The sequence below is a fragment of the Trichosurus vulpecula genome, chromosome 3 (genome assembly GCF_011100635.1).
Source record: "Trichosurus vulpecula isolate mTriVul1 chromosome 3, mTriVul1.pri, whole genome shotgun sequence".
NCBI classification, from domain to species: Eukaryota; Metazoa; Chordata; class Mammalia; order Diprotodontia; family Phalangeridae; genus Trichosurus; species Trichosurus vulpecula.
In genome coordinates, this window is record NC_050575.1 from 356,005,543 (window position 1) to 356,029,786 (window position 24,244).

Here is a 24,244-nt window from a genome sequence, read left to right on the forward strand (position 1 = left end):
CCAGGCAGATTTCAAATTAACCTCATAGGAGTCTGTATTGGAGCCATGTTATCCTTCTTGATGTTCACTTAATCAAGCACTCCATTTTCCTTTCTTGTACCCTTAAGCAGACTAACCCATTGCCTGGAAGTCTTTCCTTCCTCACTTTCACTTAGAATTCCTTGACTTGTTTTATGTTTAGTTCAAACTCTCCTCCTATAAAAGTCCTTTCCAGGTCTCCCCAGTTATTACTGTTCTACGCGTACACTCCCAAAATTTCTTTGTATTTACTTTTTATATATTTCATTGCAGTAGCATGGAGTAATGAATGGATAGGGAGGCTACCTTAGAGTCAGGAAGCCCTGGGTTAAAGTCTATCCTTTGTTTTTGTGACTCCAGGGCAAGTTTCTTAATTTCTTAGTGTTCTAGTTTGTTAATTTCCTGAAGAGTTGCTGATCTGTATTGTTAGAGGGGGTATCTTGTTGGGCATTCCCCATACCAAAGAAAACACAGGTCCAGAACAACAAAAAGAAACAAGAAAAAAATTAATTTATTTCTCTATATTCATGTTACACACACACACACACACACACACACAGATTTCAGGCCTTGGAAAGGAGCATACTGTTCTCAGCATCCACAAAATTATGTGAATTACATCCTAAACTGTCATATAAAAGCTTAGTTTTCTTTATATATGGTAATTCAGAGACCACTTAGAACACTTCATATTTTCAGTTTGGCTAAAACATCAAGTACATCTCTACCAACCATACAGACAAACTGCCACTGATGGGTAGGTCAGTCCCAAATCCTCAGGAACAGTGTTGCTCTCTTCCTCCCTCTCTCCCTTACTCCAGCTTTGCTTCCAGCTCAACCTTGATGTCATTGTCCAAGAGAGTTAACTCTGTGAAGAAGAGGAACCACTGTCCTTGTTACCATCAGTACCACCTTTTGACTAACTGCCAGTTCAAAAGCAAGCAAACCAGCCCAGCCAAAACAGCAAGACACTCTGAAAGAGACGTGAGTGGAAGCATATGGCAAGCAGGCACCATCTTGACTACTAAACTCTGGTGGAAACAACCTAAGAGCTCTGTACCAGAGGGCCCAGTCATCATGCCTTCCTCCCACTGGCTCTGCTTCCAGCTTACCTTCCTCACCCTCTGCAGCCATCATCCCAGGGAGAAGCCCCTGTCAAGAAGGAATGTCACCATCATCCCCATCACCACCAAATTTAACTTTGATGGGCAGATAAGCCCTAGGAACAGAATTGCCCACCATATCACTGGTTCCCAATACAACTCTACAGCCGTAATCTAGATGGCAATTTCCCCTCCAAGTGCCTCAGTCCTTGCTTCCTCAGCAGCCACAGCTACTAAAAACTTAGAAAAGAAAGTCCTCACCATCAGATTCATTGGTATCATCAAATGGCTAAACATCAGAAATGGATATGGTTTTATTAATGGGAATTGCACTTAAAAATGCATTATCATCTGCCTAGTTGTTGCTGTACCTTAAGTACCGGCGGACCTTTCCATTTGACTTGGAGCTGAAACTATCTCCTATGTTTTGTTTCCCCCATTAGAATGTGAGATCTTGAAAGCAAGGACTATCTTGCTTCTCTCTTTATACCCCCAGAGTTTAGTTATTCTTTCATTCATCTGTTCATTTTGTCTCTACCCTGATAAATCAGAACTCTTTTCCTAATTATGTAGTATACTATTTTGATTAAGTTGTAAAATATTTGTTATGGAATACTCCTTAGAGATCATCTCAATACTTCATCTTTGCTTTCTGGTCTCTCATCTCCAACACCAGTGAACTAAAAAAAATTTATAAAATCCCAAAATAGCAGTATACCATTTAAAAATTGGAAGGGACCATAGAGATTGTCTATACTAACCCTTCCATTTTATAGATGAGATGATTGGGGCTCAGAGTAATTAACTGACTTTACCAAGGTCAGTGAGTTATTGGCATAGGTGGTTCTAGAACCCAGAGCTTCTAACTCCCACTTTCTGAATTTCTTTAGGCTTTCTCCCTTTTCTTTCCTCTTCCTTTCTTCTTAACTCTACTGTCTGGCTTGCAGCCTCATCATTCAACTGAAACAGCTTTCTTCACAGTTACCTTTCATCTTTAATTCTTCATCTTTTAATTGCCAAATCTAAAGACTTCTCAGTTGTCATCCTTCTCTGTAGACCTTGACACTGTTGATCACCTTCCCTTTGATACTGTCTTCTCTCTAAATTTTCATGACATTGTTCTCTCTTGGTTACCCTCCTACTTGTGTGGCTGATCCTTCTCAGTCTCCTTTGCTGGATCACTGTGAGTCTGGACAAATCACTTAACTTCTGGCTTCCACAGTTTCCTCAGTTGTAAACCTTGGATCCTCTTCTCTTTCTATGCTATTTTTGAATAGAGTGGAATTGGTTCTGTGAGTAGTTACTGTACTTCCAGCCTGAGTGAGATAGGAAGACCCAGTCCTTTTAAAAAGGGGAGAGTTGTATCTGTTAATATAATCATGTAATTTGGTTTGTTTTTGTTTTTGATTTGATTATAGTTGTCATTTTTCTACTCTTGAACCATTTTTGAAACCCTGGTAACTTGATCATAGTTAACAATTATTTTCATATATTACTGCAATGTTAGTCAAATTTTACTTAAAATTTCTATAGTTCTTTACTTTTTCTTTCACTGATGTAGACATTAGGAGTATTTCAGGAATTTGGTAGAATCTTTGCTTTTTAAATTTTAATCAATTTGTGTAGTATTGATATTTTTCTTTAAACATTTGATACAATCCACCTACAAATTTATCTGGACTAGAAGTAATTCTTTTACACTTCAGTTTCTTTTTCTGATGTTGTGTTAAGATTGCTATATCATTTTCTACCACTGGAGCAGTTTATTTTGCTTTTTAAAATTAGACAATCCTATTTCATTTAAATTCTCAGTTTTGTTGTCAGGTTGCTCATAGTAAACTAATAATTCTTTGCATTCCTTCCTGAATATTGTGATTTCATCTTGTTAATTTTGTTGATGTAATTTCCTCTCTATTTTTAATTGGATTAGCTGGCTAAAGGTTTGTCAGTTTTATTAGTCTTTTCATTGTTATAGCTTTTAGTTTTAGTCATTCTATATTTTTTTTTCTTTTTCAATTGATCTATTTTTTTCTTTGACTTGTTAGGTTTCCTCTTCTTTGCTTATTTGTCAGTTTTTCTAATTTTTTTAAGTTATATATTCAATTCATCCATTGTTTTTCTATAATTTTTCCTGTAAGGGCTGCTGTAGCTACATCCTACACATTTTTTTGTTGCCTCATCATTATTCTCTTTCATATAATGTTTCTATAATTTGTTGTTTGACCCATTCATTCATTATTCAAGATGTCATTATTAAGTTTCCATTTAGGTCTCTACCTTTTGTTTGTGTTCCATGTATCAATTACTATTTTTATTGCATTAAGGTCTGTAAAAGAAGTTAGTATTTCTGCTTTTTTACATTGATCTATAATTTCTCTGTGCCCTACAATATGACTTATTTCTATATATGTAATATGTGGTATTGAAAAATATGTATTTTATGTTCCCACAAATCCATGAGGTCTAAATTCTCCAAAAGTTTGGTCAGTTTTATATTTTCCTTTTTGTTCATCTTGCTACTAGATATGTGGGGCTCAGAGGGAGGAATATGGAAATTTCCTAGAAGTTTGTTGCTATCTGTCTTTTCAGAATTGGTTAACTTTTCCATATTGAATTCTTTGCCCAACTCTGCCTCACTTAAATCCAGTTCACATGCAAGTCAAGACATCATCCTCCTGATGTCATTGGTTCTCTTCAAGAACAAAGGATGAATGAAAAACTACAAGATGCTATACTAGTTGGTGTTCAATACTGATAATAATTCATTGTCTAATTTTTGAGCATAATTTAATTACCCTATTTATTGCAGTGCCATGATTTAAAAAATTTTTTTGCATTAATGATTGCAACTCCTGCTTTTTTCCTGATTTACCTGAAGTATAGTAAATCTCATTCTAGCTTCTCATCTTCATTCCGTATTCTTAGCTTGTTTCTCATATATTGAATGTTCTTTATCTAGTTGGTTATTTTATTTTGTTTTCTTATTTAATCCATTCACATTTCAGGATATGATTATGAGTTTGTATATTCCTTTATTTATTTCCTTTGTACTGCTTTTTAAAAAATTCCTGTCCTTCTCTTAGGTCAGTACTTTGTCTCTGCAATTAATTTTCCTTATACTATTTTGCTTTGAGTCTATTGTTCCAGGGTTCTCTCTCACCCTCCCTTTTGCCTACACTATCACAAGTTTTTTGAATTTAAATTCAAATTTATCTTCCTTTTTATTTATTTATCCATTTTTTCTCCCTCTTTGGGCTTTCCCCACCCTGTTAAGCAAGTAATACATAATAGTTGCTCTATTTCGCCTCTGTTTTAGGAACTTTCTTTTATGGTTCCCTTTTCTAGGAAGTTTTCCTTAACTTTGTCCTCATTATTTATCTTCTTTTTTAGTGTAGATGGAAATTTAATTTTTTTAACTCATGGGCTGTACCCTAACTTGTTCCTTTATTATACCCTACGTGTCCCTCATGGAGTTAAGGCTTCTGATGTGCCAGTTTTAAACTCCCTCTTCTTTCCAGTTTCTACATTGCTTACTTCATAGATCTTACTCCATCTTCCTTTCACATTTAAAAATAGCTCTTTCAGTGTTGGAAGGCAGCAGTAACATGTCATAGGAACCACCCCATGTCCCAAATAGTAAGGCCTAGTCCTACCCACTTTTTCTAACATGTTCATTCTTTATCCCACAGAGAAAGTATCTTTTCTCTGGCTCTGTGACCCTTCATCACTCTGGATGCCAGCTGCCTTACTAAATCATACTTCCCCTCTCCTCAGACAGTATGTGGTTCAGGGAAGCATAATAATATATTCTCAGAAAACGTGCAAACGTACCCGATACTAAGTATACCATGAGGTCTTCATATCTTCCCTTGTAGGGAATGCTTTTCAGCAGTACCCTTTCTCCCCAGTACCTAAGGGGAGACCTCTCTTTTCAGGCCTTTTCCTCTTCTGCCTTCATCCCATTCTCCTTCAGCCTTTTGTTGAGAAATTACAGGAATCACCATCCCTTTACTGTTCATGCATAAACTTAATAATATCACCCATATCACACTCTGTAATCCTACACCCTCTCCCCATTTGTGCAACCATTAAATCTACTATTTCCTGCCATAGAAGACATTGATTCACCTCTAGGGATTAGGTGATTTAGCCTGTGATACATCAAGTGAATTCTTCCATTTTTGTTTCTTCTGATTCTTTCAAGTTTTCCTTAAAATTTTGGACCTTTTGGTCCTTTTTATTCTTTGATGGTCTATGCTTTTCTCTCTTTTACACCATAAATCAATCATTTAAAAACTCATCTATAAACACAAGATAATTAATATCATTTTTTTCTAGATAATGATACTTGTTTACCTTTTTCATGCTTCCTTTTGGGGTGTTTTCAAAATAAATAATCTGGGGACCTCCGTTTAAGGGATTCTTTAAATGCCGCTCTTTTGTTGAATGTCCTCATGTTCCTTGTTGTTTAATTAGACTCAGATTTGCAGGATATGTCAATTTGGACTACAGCTTGAATTTCTTTGCTTTTTTGGAATATACCATTCCATTCTTTCCAGCAATTTCATGTGAATATTTCTGTATTTTCTGAAGTTTTCCCTCCAGATTTAAAGGGTTTTTAAAATGTTTATTTCATAGTTCTTATTCAGCTCCTATTTTTTTTTTTCGTTAGGAATACTTGGAAGTCCTCTATACTACTAACAGTCAATTTTTTCCTAATAGTAAGGTTATACTCAGTTTTGCAGGTAAGCTATTCTTGGATATAAACTTAGTTCTTTTGCCTTTTTGAATATTGTATTGCATGATCTCCTCATTTATAGTAGAAACTGCCAGGTTTCATGTGATCATAACTGTAGTTCCTTGGTACTTGAACTACTTTCTGAATGCTTGCAGTATTTTTCCTTTGATGTGGAACCTCTGGATTTGGGCTGTGACATTTTGGGGGACTTGTCATTTCAGAGTTCCTTTCAGAAGGTGTTTGGTGGCTTCTTTCTATCTTCACCTTGCCCTCTGGCTCTAACAAATCTGGGCAGTTTTCAGTAATAATTTCTTGAAACATAATGTCCAGACTTTTTTTTTAAATCAGGGAGTCCAGTATTCTTAAATTATATTTTGATCTGTTTTCTAGGTAAGTTGTTTTGAATAGGATACATCTGGACATTTTCTTCTATTTTTTTCAAACTTTTGATTATGTTCTATCTCATGGAGCCACTGATTTCTGTTGGTCTCTTGTTTACAAAGAGAATGTTACTTGGGTAAGGTTTACCTCTTTTCTCTTCAGAGCTATTTATTCACCTGCTAATTTTTTCCTCCAGAGTTTTTAATTTCATTTTAAAAATACCTTCCTTTATTTCTTGTAGATAATTATATAATCTTCCCCCCCCCCCGCCTTTGATTCACTGTGCCTTTTACAATTTTTTTAAGTGTCACCAGATTTAAAATAATTGTTGATACTTGTCAATGTTTGTTTTTTTTTTAATGCACCTTTCCAATTTTCATTTCCCCAAATTGTGGCTATATGTCAAAGCCAAGCTGTATCCCCTGCTGCAGTATTGAGTGGAGTGGTCAGCCCTGCTTAGGCTTGCTCTGGGCCTCCCGTATTCTTTTGCTGACTTCTGGCCTCTACAGTGAGGCCCCTCCATATTATTGAGGTTTAAAATGCTGGATCCTCAGGGCCTTTTGGCATCTCAAGACAAAGTTCTAGAGACCTTAAAGCCCTTTCTCATGGGCTACCTCAGTCCTATACTTGTGCAGTTTACTTTTTGAACTCATGTGGAGGACTTTTAAATTAAATTGGGATACATATATCATGTTAGATTTGGCTTGTTGAGATCTTTTTACATTTTGACTGTCATCCAACATTTTAGCTGTCCCTCCTGGCTTATATGTGAACTGGATAAGTATGTAATTTATTTTTTCATCCAAGTGTTTCATTGATAGATTGAATAGCACAAAACCAAAGTCAGAATCCTGTATTTCTAGACATTCCATCTATCTTAATAGCTACATTTTTTAATGAGTACTTTTTGGGTCTGGTCATTTTTACTCATAATGTAGTTTCTCATTTACTGATAATGTATTAGATAATATATATGAAATGTTGCACAAACTTTGAAGTATCATTTAATGTTAGCTGCTATTATTATTACCAATAACAATGATGATGATGATGATGTTCTGAATTCACTGTTATGTGGCTGGCATCTCTTCTTTTCCACAAGGATCACATGAGTGGCTTTTTCAAAAGTTTTCTTGAAATTTAGGTAATATATCTATAGCATTCCTGTGATCTACTATTTCTAATAACTTCCAAAAGAAAAAAAAAGAGAATGAGATTAGTCACTATGTAGGATTCAACTTTGTGGCATTTAACCTCTCCAAATTTAACTAGAATTGGTGATAGGATTATAACATCATAGATGTAGAACTGAAAAAGAACCCAAGAAGTTATCTAGTCCATCCTTTTCATTTTACAAATAAGGAAACTGAGGCTGAGATAAGAGACTTGTATAAGATAACACAAGATTCAAATCTAGATCTGAGGTCCCTTCTGGCTTAAATCTATAATTCTATGATCCACTGACTCCTAAACTAAACACTTTCCAATTATACCAATTAAACTTTCCTTGGAAGCCCTTGTTGTGACCTGATAGACCTTGTGCCCCACCTCTGCTGAATACTAAGGTTACCTCCTGTCCATGATGAAGCAGCAGAATAGATCATTTAGTAGGATTTGTACTTAAGTTCTTAGAAATGAGACTGGTTGTAAATATACTTGAATACTTACTACATACTTATTTCTAGAACAACAGTATTTTGTTCCTTAGTAAGTTCCCTAGATAACTTCTAAGTCTTTGAGGTCTCTTTTTTTCCCCTGGTTGTAAGAGACCTTTGGGAATTATTTAAAACAGTTTCATAGCAAACCCTAGATGAAATTTTGAAATGTGAAGGTCAAATTAAAAATAAGCATTATTTATTAAATTGAGAAGCAGCATGGCAGTAGAGAGTTAGGCTTGGAGTTAGGAAGACCTGGGTTCAAGTTTTGCCACTTAACCTTTAAGTGCCCCAGACAATTCCTCATGACTATTAAGTTGGAGAAGATATGCTAATCTGCATTGATAGAGGCAGTTTCCACATACATATTCCACACATTTGGAATCTAGATCCCTCAGTCAGTCTCCCATCCTAGAAAAAGTATTTGTACATTAAAGGTATTTCTTCTTTTACTATCCAGAAATGAGCATTCCCAGAAATGAGGAGGAAGCTACTTTGCTCATCTACTAAATTCATTGAATGTCCTCTAATCTCTCCCTTCTCCTCCCCTTCACCCATCCCCCCACCAACACCATTGCTCTGTTTCTCTCTCCCCCTTTTTTCTCTCTCCCTTCCTCTTTCTATCCTTCCCTTTCTCTCCTTTTTTCCTTCCCTCTCTCCTCCTCCTCCAGAAGAGGTGACTTAGACTGTCCATAACCTGCTGAGTTACCCTTGGTGGCGATGACAGATGAGTTGATGAACTTACATTAATTTTTTATTGTGAAAACATCACAAATAGGAACCAGACCTGGTGATTCTGATGGCCATTTTAGCCCTCTAAGCAATAGCACAAACCTGTATCTGAATTACCTCTTATGCACTCAAAACTGCCTTCTACAGAAGGTTTGAAACTTCAAAGAGGGAACATGGAGGAAAATATGCTGGAAATTTTATAAATAGTCAGCTATCTGTGCCAGCTCATCACAGATGGATGATTTTTACCACCTTTGAAGGCCTTCTAAGCTGTAAACATTGAGGGGTTGCTTGAAAGAAAAATTTTAAATCATCAAAGATTCTTGAATTAATGTAGCTTTTGTTTCTCAGTGAGAACTAAACAATCACAAAAATTGTAATTAAAAAAGGGTTTTGGCAGTCTTATTTTATAAGGAAGGCAGTATACTTATCTTTGGTTTTAAAGCAAAACAAATGAAAGATGATATGAACTTGGCACTTGAAACATGCTTGGAATCTGATGTGTGTAGTGGTTTTCTGTGGGAAAGAACTTTGAATATTGTCTTTCCCATGGATGAATTACGTATAGGAAAAAAGCAAGTCTACCAATGAAAGATTTGAAATATGCAGTGGTTGAAAAGGAGGTTCTTAATTGTTGAAACACAAACCTGATTAAATTATCACAGTATAGGGCAGTTCCAAAATACAAATGGGCTGTTAAAAAGTTTTTTGTTTTGTTTCTTAGTAAGTACAGACATAACTTGCCTAATGCCATTAATTCTTTCATGAAAAGATAACTTAAAGCAAAACAAAAATTTTGTAGTCCTTCCTGCCTGCCTTTATTCTATCCTTTAAATGTCCCTCAGCTACTAATGACATCTGCAGAGGTGGTCACTTTGGCTTGGAGGGTACTGCCAACAACCATTCTCTGATTAGCCAGGCTTATTATCCAGAAGAGTGTCCTGTGTAATTGTAATTCACCAGATTCATTCTTTTCTACCAGTCAAAGTGAAGGGCGTTCTCCTCATTCTCCCCTTCTCCTAGCTCCTGCACAGAAGTATATCCCCTAGCTTAAGGTTATGTTTTGATTAAATCCATTAACAATGCTAATTGGGAAGTCTTACTGTTTGCCCTAAGCCCATCTTGTACACTGTAGACTAGAATTCAGAACATTTATCTCCCCTCTCTGACCTTGTATGGCCCTTCCATAATCTACAGAAATAATGCTATAAAAATGATTAGTTTGGCTCTAAAAGATACTTTACTCAAAATGGATTGAAGAATTCCCAAGCACCTTTTGTGACCCTATTCCATGGTAATATGGATTTTGAGTTCTAATTTATTAGCCATGGACACTTCTTCCCCTACCATCATTTAGGCCTGTGAGCTCCCAAACTTCCCAGTATGAGGACACCTACAAGATGAAGGACCTACTATGAAATAATGCATAACAAAAATTATTGTGAATTAACTAATGTTTTAAAATAAAATTGGTTTTTATTAGTCTTAATAGTATCTACTTTGAATAGTATCTATTTGAACAATAACTATGAGATGATGACATTTATACTATAGGAGATATAGTTGCTTGTTCATTATTTTGAGTCATTTAATGAAAATCAGATTCTTTATAACATGATGAGCACAGTGCCTATTATTATTCATGCTGACTATTTTATTGCAGCTAAATAAAAGATTAAAATGGCAATACTTTTCTCAAATACCAATTCCTAGACTGCTAGAAATAAATTCAGGTCCACTCCTCTTGAGTCAGTAAGAGTCTATATCCTACGTGCTGGGAACCACTGGGCCATTTAAAATGGAATAATATAGATAATGACTTTAAAAAGCTATATAAATGTGAGCTACTACATATAGGTAGAAGGAATTAGTTCTTTTGGCCATGGGTTTTATTTTAGGGGGTAAACAAGAGTGGGGGAAGAAACCTTAAGAAAGTGGTAGGTATATAGCTAAGGATTGGTGTTGAAGTTAGAAGATTGAGATTCTAGGCTACAGGTTTCCTGGCAGTAGGGACTAGAGGACTGGGAATAATGTCCATTTTGTAGGTAGAAATGGTTCACAAATAGAAGGGAGGGAATAAGCATTTATTAAGCACCTGTGCCAGGCACTATCCTAAGAATTTTACAAATGCACAAACAACACAAACAAAAACACAACAACCCTGGAAGATTGGTGCTATTATCACCATTTTGCTGTTAAGAAAACTGAGGCAAAAAGGTTAAGTGACTTCAAAAAAGTAGGGAAGTAACTAAAGGCACAGTTTAAATTTAGACAAAGAAAGGCAATATTGCTTTTTGGTATTGATAGTAAGAGCCAGTGCAAAAAATAAGCACACAATAGGAAATAAAACTAGACCAAATTTTCCTTCTATTTTTGAAACACCTATTTTTAGTATTTACCACTGATTGCCTGCTACTTAAAAATATTAGAATCTATGGAAAAAATGAATCTTATTAAAACTTTGCTCAACAAAATCATCAGAATTCTTTGAAATTAATACTAAACACAAGGTAATGACAATGTTCAGATTTCTTCCTTTCTCCCTGGTTCCCTTGTGAGCTGCTGCTGCAGTGGCAATAAGATTGATTGTGTTCTTTATCCAAGAGGCATGTTGCTTTGTAAAGCTGCTTCTTTTTCTAGAAGGTCTGATCTCCTAACTCTTAAGCTTGGAAGTACTCTTGACTATTCCCCTAAATATCAATAATGGACTTATACCAGTTTCTTCTCTAGATGTCCCTACCTTCTACATGGTATCTTTGTCCTACCACTTTTCTGGAGCACCTCGGTATCTGGAAATATCCATGAATATCCATGAATCAATCAACAAGCATTTTTTTTTGGAGGGGAGAAAGGAAGGCAATTGGGGTTAAGTGACGTGCCTAAGGTCACACAGCTAGTAAGTGTGTCAAGTGTCTGAGGCTGGATTTGAACTTGGGTCCTCTTGACTCCGGGGCTTGTGCTCTACTCACTACGCCACCTAGCTGCCGCCTCAACAAACATTTGGTAAGCCCTTATAAGCAATTGTCAGGCACTGTGCTAGGTACCGGGAAGACAAAGACAAAAGTGAAATAGTGACTGCCCTCCAGGAGTTTATGTTCTAACTGGAGAGACAACCCACACATAAATAGATGTGCAACAAATCCAGAAAGAATTGAAAATATCAAAATGGATGCAAGATAAGGGGCAAATGGGAGCAACTAGCAGCTGGGGAGCTTGATGTGAAGGTCGCACTTAAATTGCCTCCAGAGAAAATGGATTCCAAGAAGCAAAAGAGGGAATTAATTCCAGTGCATTTTCCATGCAGCCGCAGTAATTAATAACATTCCACCATTGACAACAAAAGAAATGGGAAGTTGATCAGATGTACCTAAGTGAAGACTCTGGCCCTCTTTCTTATCTCTGCTATAGCCCAGTTGGGTGGGACCTTCACTAATACTACCCAAAAGTCAGCAGAGTGACAAGAGCTTTGCTTAACTTGTACACTGGGTCACAATGGCTCCATCTGACTGTATCATTGATCTTTACTCCTTCCATAGCCTGAAGATCATCTGACCTAGCCAGACCCAGTCATGCTCCCACTTCCACACCAGTCTGGGCTATATCCTGCCTCATCAGATGTCAGTCTATACGGTCTTGTCTCTCCAATGACACTGATTCACATGTAATTTGGCTCTCTTCCTCATGTTCCTCTTTGTCTCTAGTTAAGTGCCTTCCCTTGTGTGAGTTAAAACATGCCTGTTAAAGGCCTGTTGCTTTCATCATACATTGGCCAATCCACTGCTTATGTGGAAGTCTGTATACCAAAAGAGTTAAAATGGAATTGGGATGGGACAGTTTTTTAAACTTAATTGAATAACAGTCATTTTCCAAATTTTTGGACTAAATCCATACGCAAGTTTTGTTAAGCATTTCATCACAAAATATTTAAAATCTTCCTATCTTCAAAATCTTTTAACACATTAAGGAATAAGAGTTAAAGTATTTCAAATAGACAAAGTCACTAACAAGTACTAGAGTATTTATTGAGCCCCCAGCATATGAAGCACATTAAATCATTCATTTTGCATAATTCCATGTTATATATAGTAAAGGTAGTGTTAGTCTTGCTACTATAACAGCCTGTAGAAGTCTGTGCAACAGTTTTTTAATAATAGCATTGCTTTCACATGAAATCTGACTAGGGATTTGGATTGGGGTGCCTTAGATTTTGATTAGACTCAAAGCTGTATAGTGGTAGGAGCCATGTTTTACCTAAACTTTGTGTCTTCTCCAAGTCTAATAAAATGTTCTGCACTTTATTGTAAATTCAGCTTTGTTAACTTAAATAGAATAAATTATGTTTTAATATTTATCAAATCTCTTTGCCATCCCTATAATTCCAGTGCTGTGAAAAGGAATGGAGATGTTAAGCAGGAAAGTTCCACATGTTTACGTAAACACTGGTGAGGACTAAGTTTGTAAAGTGACTTAGGCAATGAAATAAAAACCATCAAAGAATCGAGGTTAAGACCTCGTTAGGGGGAAATTTCTACTTAATTCTAAACTAAAATTATATTACAGGAAATAATTCCTTATTGAGTGTTATAAGTACATGTTGAAGTTCATATCAATCTTTAAGATTTTTCCTGTATTTTTTATAAGTATTTTTTACTTTACTAGCCAATTCCATTAAAGTGATAAAGAAAAAAATTTTAACTCAGTTATCACTACAAGACAGTTAAAAGTGAAAGTATTGAATGATCAATTTTTACTGTGTTAGATTTGGAAATACATTTATTAATATACACTGGTTAAACTTTCTTCGGAAATGTTAAAAGCATGTGTTGATGTCTGTTTTTTAAAAATATATTTCCCATTTAAGGAAATTATTAGGTCAGGTTGAAGGTGCTCTAATTTTGATTTTAAATTATTTTCTCTAATTTTATTTTGATTCCTGTTCTAAATAACTAATAGTCTGACTATACAGAGACAGCTGATTCAGAAATGACTCTCATATTGTATAGTAAATTTCATCTTTTGTGATGATGCTTGATTTTTTACCATGTTCAGCACCTGCCAACCCTCTTATTAAGACACAATTCATGACTTCTGTATGTGTGGTTCCTCTATGGTAGGGCTGTCCAACCTTGGGTTTTTATTGAAACAATAGACAATATATTTTGATTTTCCGTTTTAGTGAAAGCTCTGCGGTGGCTCAGCTTCATTTACTAAAGCATTTATGTAAGTTTCCATGCACTGCAGGCTGCATTTTGGATAGCCCTGCTCTATGGGCAACTAGCCTTTGATCTCATTCATTGTATCTGAACCATACTTCTTTCCAACAGATTTATAAATAATGTAAGTAAAATTATGGACTCACTCAATGGGAAGAAAAACTCTTTTCTTTAGATATAATTTAAATGTAACTTTGGGGCCCTTCTTCTTGAAGCCTATGTGCTTTGCTTCATGCTATCCACTACAATTCACATTCTCCACATACCCTTACAAGGCAAAATTTCTTTTTCATCCACTGAATGTATGAAATTGCCCTTCACAATATAGGGCCCAAACCATATAAGGCCTTTGGGGCAGTTTTGAAAGGATGTATTTTAGCTTGAGGATAAGTACAGTCTGACTTTGCCCTCAAGCATGTGAAGAAGAGAATTTTAGAGAGTCAACCGTAAGGGACTGTAGGAGTCAACTAGTTCAAACATTTCGATTTAAAGATAAAGAATTTAAATTGAAGATTACCCAAAGCATAGTAGAGAAGGTATATGGAGAACGTAGTAAATGTGAAATCAGTTTAAAAAAAGTAGTTTAGATCCATATTGTGAGAGGACTTTAAACAGAGGAGTTTATATTTTACCCTAAAGAAAGTGGAGAGCCATTGAAGCTTTTGAGCAGGGAAGTGAAATGGCCGGATATGTGTGTTACTAATGTCAGTCAGCTGTGTGAAGTATGGGCTAGAGAGGAGAGAGACTGAAAGCCAGGAGGCTTTCAGTTAGGAAGCTATTGAGTATACTTGGCAAAAGGTGATAAAGAAGTGGGATAGCATGAATGGAGAGGGTCATTGCAAATTTTGTAGAATCAGCAATATTTCTCAACTAACTGGATATATATTTTGAAGGAGAATGGAGAGTTGAAGATGTCTCCAAAGTGGGGAACCCAGGTGACTGGAAGGATGGTGGTACTCTTAACAGAAATAGGGAAGTTAAGAAGAAGCAGTTAATACTGTCTGCCTTGGACAAGTCCCTTAACCTCTCTGTGCCTGAGTTGCCTCATTTACAAAATGAGATGATCTCTGAGGTACATTCTAGTTCTAAATATATGATATTGTGGTCCAATTCACGGCATAGTTATGAGGCAGACAACATTATAAACTATAAAATGTCATATAAATGGAACTATTTAGTGCAACGTGTTACTTAAGAACAACTTCCCTCCTTCCTCACTGTTGCTGCTTGGTTGTCCTCTTTCTTTCCTTCCCAGGAGGAAGGAAACAAAGAAGTTGTCACTTGAAATAACTCTTTTCCCCATCACTTCCCTTCTAGGATGGGTTTCTTCCATGGTAGAAATAGAAGTGGCAAAGGTGAAAGAATGTAAACTCCTCACTTGCTTTTGCCATAAATTCCCACCCTATTACTACTGTTCTTCCAGGATCTTCCCTCTACATATTCTCAGTCCTCATTTTACCTCCTCAATGCTAGCTGCTTCCTATACTTCCATCCCCAGCCTATTATTATTCTTTAGCCCAGAGCCCTCTTTTATTCCTCTTTCACTTCAACTCTTAGGACCACTTAGTGTTGGTCCTTAGAAATGTGTGCAACGATGCATAAAGAGTTTGGAGTCTGAGCCTGAAATCAGAAAAGGTATTTATTATTGTTTCTCATGAGAAAGGACGCCACCCAAGTGGTAGAAGTTGGGGGCGTTTTAATTATATTTTACATTTATTTAGTCTGAATAAATGGGTACAACCCCTGAACAGAGTACAGGAGAGTACAAAGGACTCAGATGGATGTCAGTCCTTTTATAGACTCACCCTTCGACTCTCCCGCCAGGCTCTTCATTAGCCAGATGCAAACCCCTGCCTGCCTATGTCATGTGCTCCTCAAATGGCTTGTTTAAGCATGTGTACAAGCCTCTGACCTTTCACCCAACCGACCTGGGGCCTGGTTTCTGCTAGATCAGAGTTCTGAGTAGAATTAGTTCCAATCAGTCACCTGACTTACATTCTGCTAAAGCTGGGAGGGGAGGCATGAAGAGGGGTACACCTTCAACTCTGTGGAAACAAAACTGCTCCCCCCCATTTCTTACAGAAATATTAATGAATCTTACTTAAATCCTTTGTTGTTCATATTTATCATATCTGCTTTTATTTTTCTATACTGCAACCTGTTTCTAAGTGAAAAAAAATAAAAGCAAAGAGAGCATAGGCTTTTTCTTCCCTGCTACTCTCTTTTTTTCCCTCTGAATATTTTTCTTTAATAACAAATGTATATCATTTTAATACATATTTTTAAAATATTCACTACTTCCATCATAAATGTGAAATGTTTGTCTTTATTTAAGCCAATGTGAAAAACTTAAAATTCAACATCCTATTTTTTTGTAGACCAAAAAAGAAAAAGATGGTTTTCTTTATTGTTTCCAAATGATTTCACTATGAAGAGAGGCATCACAAGCTAAAGGATAGAGCACTTGACTTGTAATTAGGAAGAACTTTATTCAAATCCCACTTGAGATACGTGTTCGCTGTGTGACCATGGGCAATCCACTTCAACTCTAGACCTCAGCTTCCTCACCCGTAAAGGTTCCTTCTAACTCCGAATTTTTGAGCCTATAGATGAATCAAAAGTATACAGACACATTCTTTCTATATCTGGAGCATAAGGCAGTTTTGTGCCTAATGCAGGATTATCACTCTGGTCATCTCAGAATTCCAGGTGCTCAAACACTTTGTTTACAGGATAAATTTTGATTTCTTTTTGCTACATGCTAAAATCTATTTTTAAGCTTTTTCTTTTCCCATATAAAGGATTCCTCTTTCTTAATATTGTAGGTTCTGGTACTTGGTATCAGAATGTCCATAAGAAAATTGAGGGGGTTTATGACTATCAGTGATGGAACGGCTTGGCACAGTGTTGCATTTCTCCTTAAAGCAGGTGAATGGGAGCTGAAAAATAAATGGACATCATTGTAGACAGTTAAACTTAAATGGGGAGTTGGAGAATGAAATCTGATTCTCTTTAGTGGGAATACTTTTATGAAATGAAAGATCTCTGCCTCAGTGAGTATTTACCTTTATTCAGCAAGAATTTATTAAGTGCCTACTATTTGCCAGGCACAGATGTATGCAAGGTTAAGAACAGAACAGTGCTTTCCCTCATGGAGCTTATATTTTCCTGGAAAGAGATGACATGTACACAGGTCAGTAAATGCAAAATATATACAAAATAAGGTAAATTTTGGGGGAGGGAGCACCAACAGGTAGAATTAGAAAAGGCTTTTTGTGGGAGGTGGCACTTGAGCTGAACCTCTAAGAGATAGAGGTAATAAGGAGTTCATTTTAGGTATGGAGGACAGCCTGTGCATATGTATGGGAGTGATAGGTGGAATATCATTTATTAAGATCAATAAGTAGGCTAATTTGGCTGGAATATACAGTGTAGGATAACTAGGTGGCAAAGTAGATAATATGTTAGACTTGGAGTCAGGATCATCTGAATTCTATTTTTACCCCAGACACTTACTGTATGACTTTGGGTAAGTCAATAAACTTTTCTATGTCTCAGATTATCATCTATAAAATAAAGGGTGGAGGAAGCTTTGGTGGCTTCTAAGGTCCTTTCTAGCTCTAAAATGATAAGCCTATGATGAACCCCAGAAGAGTAGATTATACTATATTATACTATGAACTCCTTGGTGTCAAGGTCAGGGTCTTCTTCAGCTTTGTACTCTCCCCCACTGCCTTCTCAAATCCACACATACACAATGCTTAGGCCAGTGCCTTAACACCTAATAAATAGGTCCTCAGGATATGTTTATTGGTCTATAAAACATATGTATTGGCTTTCTGCCTTTTTTTCATTTTTTGCAATATTTCTGTGCCCTAATAGATGACCAATTTTTATAAAATTCTCATGTGGTCAGAGAAATAGGTATTCTTTTGCTGTCCCATTTAAAAGACACCATAAGACTTTTAATTCTAGTTTCTCCAGAAATCTGTTCAGGTCTGTGTTTTCCCTTTGTTTGTCTTTCTGTTAAACTCCTGCAAAACTGATAGAGGCAGATTGAAGTCTCTTGCAACCATTCTTTTACTGTTGTGTGGGGTGGCAAGACCACCCGAGTACCCTAATAATTCACAGAGGCTTCTCAGGTAGGGACGGAAAAGGAATTAATTTTTATTTTACAAATCTCGCGAGATTTGGGCATCACCTCCACTAGAACAGACTAGTGAAAGGAGGTGAATTATGAAAGGCAAGAGACCAATTTATATCCTAATGCAAAAAGATTCCCACCCACCAATATCCCTCCTCTCCATTGGCTGGGAGGTGGGCTTGCAATCTAGGTGCGAAAAGCTAGACAAAGAACCAGGAAATCAAGCACAGCCAATCTAAGGTAAGGAGGAGGAATGAGGTAGGGTGGGGGTGGGGGTTGCGGGGGAGAGTCTTCCTGGATTTGGTAACAACTCTGTGCTAGGAGGTGGGGTGGGGGGGGAGAGGCACTTATTGCCTCAGGCCCTGAATTACTGAGAGTTAGGTAATCACATTCCTACAAGGTTAAATCCCAAGGTCTATTCCATCCTCTCACTGCCCCTGCTTATTTCAGAAATAATTCTTATACTTTCTCTCTCTGTAAAGTCTTCACAAGAATTATTTCCCACTCACTGTCTATTTCTTGAATCTCAGATAATGTTTCCTTTATGAATTTGTATGCTAAGGCATCTGGAGCATGTTCGTTACTGATATTATTTGTTGTCTGTGGTTCCTTTCAGCATAATATAGTTTCCTTGTTTATTCCTTTTTTATTTTTTGAATGTTTGTTTTTGTTTTGTCTGATAGTATGAAAGCAATTCCTACTTTTTTGGATTTACTTGATGCATAGTAAATCTTTTTAAATTCCTTCAGTTTTATTTTGTATATGTCTTTGTTTTTTAAGTGGTTTTCTTATAGTGTGTTTAAGTGTGTTTCTCATAAGCAATACAGTATAGGGATTTTTTAATCTAATCTGTCACTTTTTCATTTTATTGGATTGTTTACCCCATTCACATTTAAAGTTATAAGATTATTAGCCCTAGGTGATATATTGTTATATATGTTATATTCTCCATCTGTTTTTAATTTTTTCAATATTATTTAGTATTATTCTGTTCCTTCATTTACTTTAATCTTTTTTTGAGCTGACTCTATTCCTGTCAGCTTTCTTCCCCTCACCCTTGATCCCTTCTTCTTAGTTACCCCTTTCCCTTTTGGGTTTTTTAAGTTCCACTCTCCTGTTTTTATCTGGTTATATGTTTCTTCCCCACCTTTTCCTCCCAGTTAGCCAAATAGATTCTCCTATCTTATCCTCCCCTTCAGCTAATCCTATTCATCAGTTTTTAAAATTTTATTTTTTTACCCCTTTCCAAAATGGATTTCTCTCACTCTCTTCATTATCCATATTCTCTTTCTGTTTACTATAGAGCCTTGCTCTCTGATTCATAACCCCCTATAATCAGTCTGGTCTGTCGCTTTCATCATATTCTTCATACAGTCAAAGCTTCCAAGGTATCCATTCTTGGCTCTCCCTTCTAGGTACTTTCTGCCACTGCCTTGTAGAGTTTATCCAATGGAGACTCCTTTCCTACTATGCCTCACTCTCAGAACGATGCCAATTATTGTAGGTATCAAAGAGGACACTCCCCTGTGATGGGGCCCTCACCCATCACTGATGTCTAATCTCTTGTTAACCTTTTTTTTTTTTTTAAAAAAAAAAACGTTTGCTTGAAAATCTCCCTTTGTCCATGCTTTCTTATACCTCCTGGTGATTTGTCCCTAAGGGTTCTAACTGGAGGAGTAGTGGGGAGAGAGGGCAGAATCATAAGTAGACTTTTTAAGCCTCAAATCCTTCAGATCTCATCCAGTATAAGGCCTTTATCTCCCTTCATCCATAGGAGTATTCATCAGTGGAACTCCCACCTTTAAAGTCTCCTTCCTCCCCCCACACCCTTTCAATCTTTCCTCCCTCCTCACTCACTCCCCATAGAGGTCACCTTTCATTTTACCCAAGTGCATCACTTCCTCTTCTCTGTCTCCCTGCTTACTCCCCCCCCCCCCTCCTTCTTGTGCTATCTTATGTTGTAGGGTAGTCCCACAAAAGAAGCATTGACCTTTAGTCAGGGTGTTGCCAATTTCTGTCCACAATGCCTTCTGTCTGCCTTTTCATTGTTAATTCTACCAAATTTCTGCCTTCACCCCCATCTCCTTGTGTACATTTAAAAAAGAAGTCTCTTATTGGTCTCAGTTGTCACTCTGTTGCTGTCCTTGCCAGCTGCATTTATTCACTCCTCCCACATTTCTGTTGTTTTGGGTCTTAGAGAAGAAAATAATTTCTTCTACTCTGTTTTTCTTTTTAAAAAGTGTTTCAGACTTTTTATTTTTGAATGTCCATCTTTTGTCGTGTGTGGTTAAGCTCAGATTTGCAGGATAGATCACTCTGACATGCATCCTCAGCTCCAGAGCTCTTCAGAACACATATTCCATTACTTCCTCACTTTTCTAGTGGGTGTGGAATAGTCTTGCCTTATTTGAATGTCTTTTCCTTTGCATTTGAAGGTCTTTCTCCTAATGACTTGAAGAACTTGCTGTTTCTGAACCGAATTGTTAAATTTAACTATTATGTATCTTGGAATTTGTAGCCCTGGGCTTTTTTTCTGGAGGTCAACTGTGAAGTTTTTCCATTGGAATTTCATTTTCTCTGTTCAGAAATTCTGGGCAGTTTTCTTTTGTTATTGTCTTCACTGTGGTGTTAAAGTTTTTTATCCTATTATGTTCTTCTGGGAAACCTATGATCCTTAAGTTATCTTTATACATCCTGTCTTCAAGATCAATATGCTTTACTATAGGGAACATATTTTTTCCTAATGCTGTTTTTTTGTTTTGCTTCTTCTGGGCTGTTCTTCACTTCTGTATATTTACCCTCCCAGTCTATTGTTCTCTCTTTTCTTTATTGAGGTTTCCCATTGAAGATTCCAGTTTTTCTCTTTTATTCATTATTTTTGCTGTGTAGGACATAAATTTTGCTGTCATAATTCTCACTTCTCTTTTAAACTACTCAAGAACAGTGTGTTTTGGTTCTGTGTTCCCTTCAAATTCCATAGGATCCTCTATCTCATTCCAGGCTGGATCATTTTCCAGTTTTTATTCAGATGCCTAAACTTGTTTACTAGATTTGTAGGCCATATTTCCTTCTATTGTTACTGGTTTTCCTACAGAATTATCTGTTCATGTGCAAGATCTTTGAGATTTATTCTTCCTGAAATCTTTGGTACATTTAGTCTTTTTCCCCCCTTATTTTCCTTATCACTCATTTCCTGACTCACTCCCCTCTGACTATGGTTTCCTTGAGGAGTGGATCTCAAAGCATCCCAGCTTCTTCTCACACCAGGCATTTCACCATTCACCAGCCTAGATCTCTGCCCCAACTGACTTGGGTGATCAGGACTTGTCTCAGCTGGATGTTGTGCTCTTCCCTCAGGCTTTGAGAAATTCCACATAGCCTCCCATAAGCACAATGTCCTGTCCTGGTGACCAGTCTCACTCCCTCTGTTCCTTGGTTCTTTGGCCCAGCACCAACAGTTTAAGAGCCTATTTTCCATGGCACTGGTAGTTCTGCTTCAGCCCTTGGCAAGCTTTTTCTCCTGAAGGCCTGTGGTCAAGGTGACTGTTGAGGACTGAGCAAACTTTAGCAGCCCTGAGCCAGAGTCTCCATAGGTCAGTAAATATCAAGTTCTTGGCTTGGTTTTTTTTTTTTTTACTTTATTTTGGATTCTGGGTGTCCTATACCATGGAAATGGTTAAAATTGTTTTATCTTTGGTGCATAATTTCTGTTTTGGAGAGGTTTAAGAGGTCTGGACATCAGAGAAAATGTCTATTCCACCATCTTGTTGCTCACCTGATCTGGAAATCCTTCCTGCCACTTTTTTTTCGATCAGAAAAACAAAAGAGTAACAATAACAAAAGCATTTTTAAAAGCCTCTAAAAATCGGTAAGGAAGGTCGATGTTCTATGCTTTAGTAGTCCAGGAAAGAAAGAATCTTAGATTAGAAATGACAGGTGGTGGAAGTGGGAAAGAAAGTGGTGGGGCTTACAAAGAAAAGGAATGAACAGAGAGAGGCTAGCAAAATCCAAGAGTCCTAAGAGTATAGAGCATTGGGAGAATCTGTCCCTCCAAAGTTCTTCATCGCCCTCCCTGTCAGTCCCCAGCTATGGTATATCCCCTGCCTCATGCTGTAGTAGCTCAGTAGCACTTCGAGTATTCTATCTCGTTACAAACAAGGGGGTATTTTTTTATTTGGGACATTGGTATGACAGGAGGGGATATGTACTGTCAGCATCACAAATTGTAATTTAGGAAGTTTTTCCTTTTTTAATATTTATTTTTACAAGCATTTATTATCTCTCCTACTGCCCATCCTTCAGTTGATCAATAAGAACCACCCCCCCATACACATGCAAATAAAACCTTCATAATAAATAAGCATAGTTCAGCAAAAGAAATTCCCACATTGACAATTATGCATTTTAAGTCCATCACCTCTCTGGAAGGAGGCAAGTAGTATGCTTCATTTTCACTCTTGATTCATGATTTACCATTGCATTAATCAGAGTTCTAAAGTCTTAAATTGTTTTTCTCTATAGTGTTTTTGTAATTGTTCACTTGATCATTTCTTATGGTACAATAATATTCTGTTTCATTTATATTTCATAATTTGTTCAGCCATTCCCCAATAGGTGAGCTCCCCCTAGTTTCCAGTTCTTGGCTACTAAGGAAAGAACTACTATAAATATTTTGTACATATAGGCCATTTTCCTCATTCTTTGATCTTTTTGGGGTATAGACCTAGTAGCTCTCTCAAAAGTTGTACAAACTTTAATAACTTTTTTGCGTATGGTTCCAAATGGTTCTCCAGAATGGCAGAATCAATTCACAGCTCCACCCAGAGTACACAAATGTACTAGTTTTCTCACAACCTCTCCTTTCGTTATCTTTGCCAATATGACAGGCATGAGATGGAACTTCAGAATTGGTTTAATTTTCAATTTCCTATTAGTGATTTAAAATACTTTTCCATGCGATTTCTTTCTTTGAAAACTGCCTGTTCTTATTCTTTAACCATTTATTTGTTGGAGAGTGGCTCTTAGTCTTAAAAATTTCAATCAGTTTCTTATATATCTAGACTATGAGACTTTTATCTGAGAAATTTGCTTCAAGGATTTTTTTTCTATTTGCCTATTTTCAATCTAATTTTAATTACATTAGTTTTTTTTTTTGTACAAAAACTATTAAATTTTGTGTAATCTGTTGTCCATTTTATTTTCTGTGATCTTCCCTATCATTTATTTGTATAGTCCTGAACTCTTCCCCTATCTGTAGATCTGAAAGGTAATTTCTTCCTTGCCATTTTTGATATGTTTATTGTGTCATCTTTTGTGTCAAAGTTGTGTAGCATTTAGGGTTTGATTTGGTGTATGGTTTTGGGTGTTGGTGTGTATCTAATTTCTGCCTAACAGCTTTCCAGTTTTCCCAGCACTCTTTGTCAAATTGTGGGAGTCCTTTCCCCGGTAATTTGGGTCTTTCTGTTTATTGAACACTATGTTTTTATGTGCATTTGCTTTTGTATGTTATATACCTAACCTATACCATTGATTAATCTATTTCTAAACAATTCATTTTATTGATTAGTGCTTTGTAGCACAATTTTATATCTGGTGCTGATAAACTGTGCCCCCTCACCCCTTTCTACTTTTTTTAAAATGTTATTGAGATTCTTAAGGTTTTGGAATACATTTTTTTTCCCATAGAAACATTGTCACAAGTGATTGTTAGGATCTATAATAGTATAATTCAGGTTCATTCTGAGTTAAATACCTTTTTGTGGCTAGCCAAGAGGACTCTATTTCTCCTTATTTGCATTTGCATGTTCTGCAGTCCTACTAAATTGGAACTAGCTGTTCCTTGCTCTTCTCCTAACCCCTTCTGCATCAGTGCATTTGCAGTCTGCCCCAGAATCAGAATGTGTTCTTTCCATACCTCTACCTTCTGAAATGCTTCTCTTCCAAGAATAGTTAATATTATAAGAGAAAACAGGCACACTAATAAACTGCTATTGGAACTTAATTTTATCCAACCAATCTAGAAAATAATTTAGATTCATTTGAGAAAAGTTACCAAACCGTTCATATCCTCAAACCAGTAACCCCACTGCTGGACCTCCCAAGAATCTCAAAGATAGAAAAAAAAATCTTATGTATACTTAATAAACTAAAATATTCATAGTAGCATTTTTTCTGGTAGCAAAAATCTAGAAACAAAGTAAGTATCTATTGAGGTTGAACAAATTATATGAACGGAGTTGAATATTATTATGCCACAAGAA

General features: G+C 36.5%; 1 protein-coding gene across 1 annotated transcript in view; it reads left to right on the forward strand.

Annotated features, from left to right (window-relative positions):
- The first annotated feature begins 861 nt into the window (after positions 1-861).
- Positions 862-24,244, forward strand: part of SOS1 (SOS Ras/Rac guanine nucleotide exchange factor 1) — a 149,924-nt gene continuing 126,541 nt past the window's right edge. The window contains exon 1 of the mRNA XM_036750031.1: positions 862-1,290. Coding sequence (XP_036605926.1) covers positions 862-1,290 — 429 coding nt within the window. The remainder of the gene's footprint in view (positions 1,291-24,244) is intronic.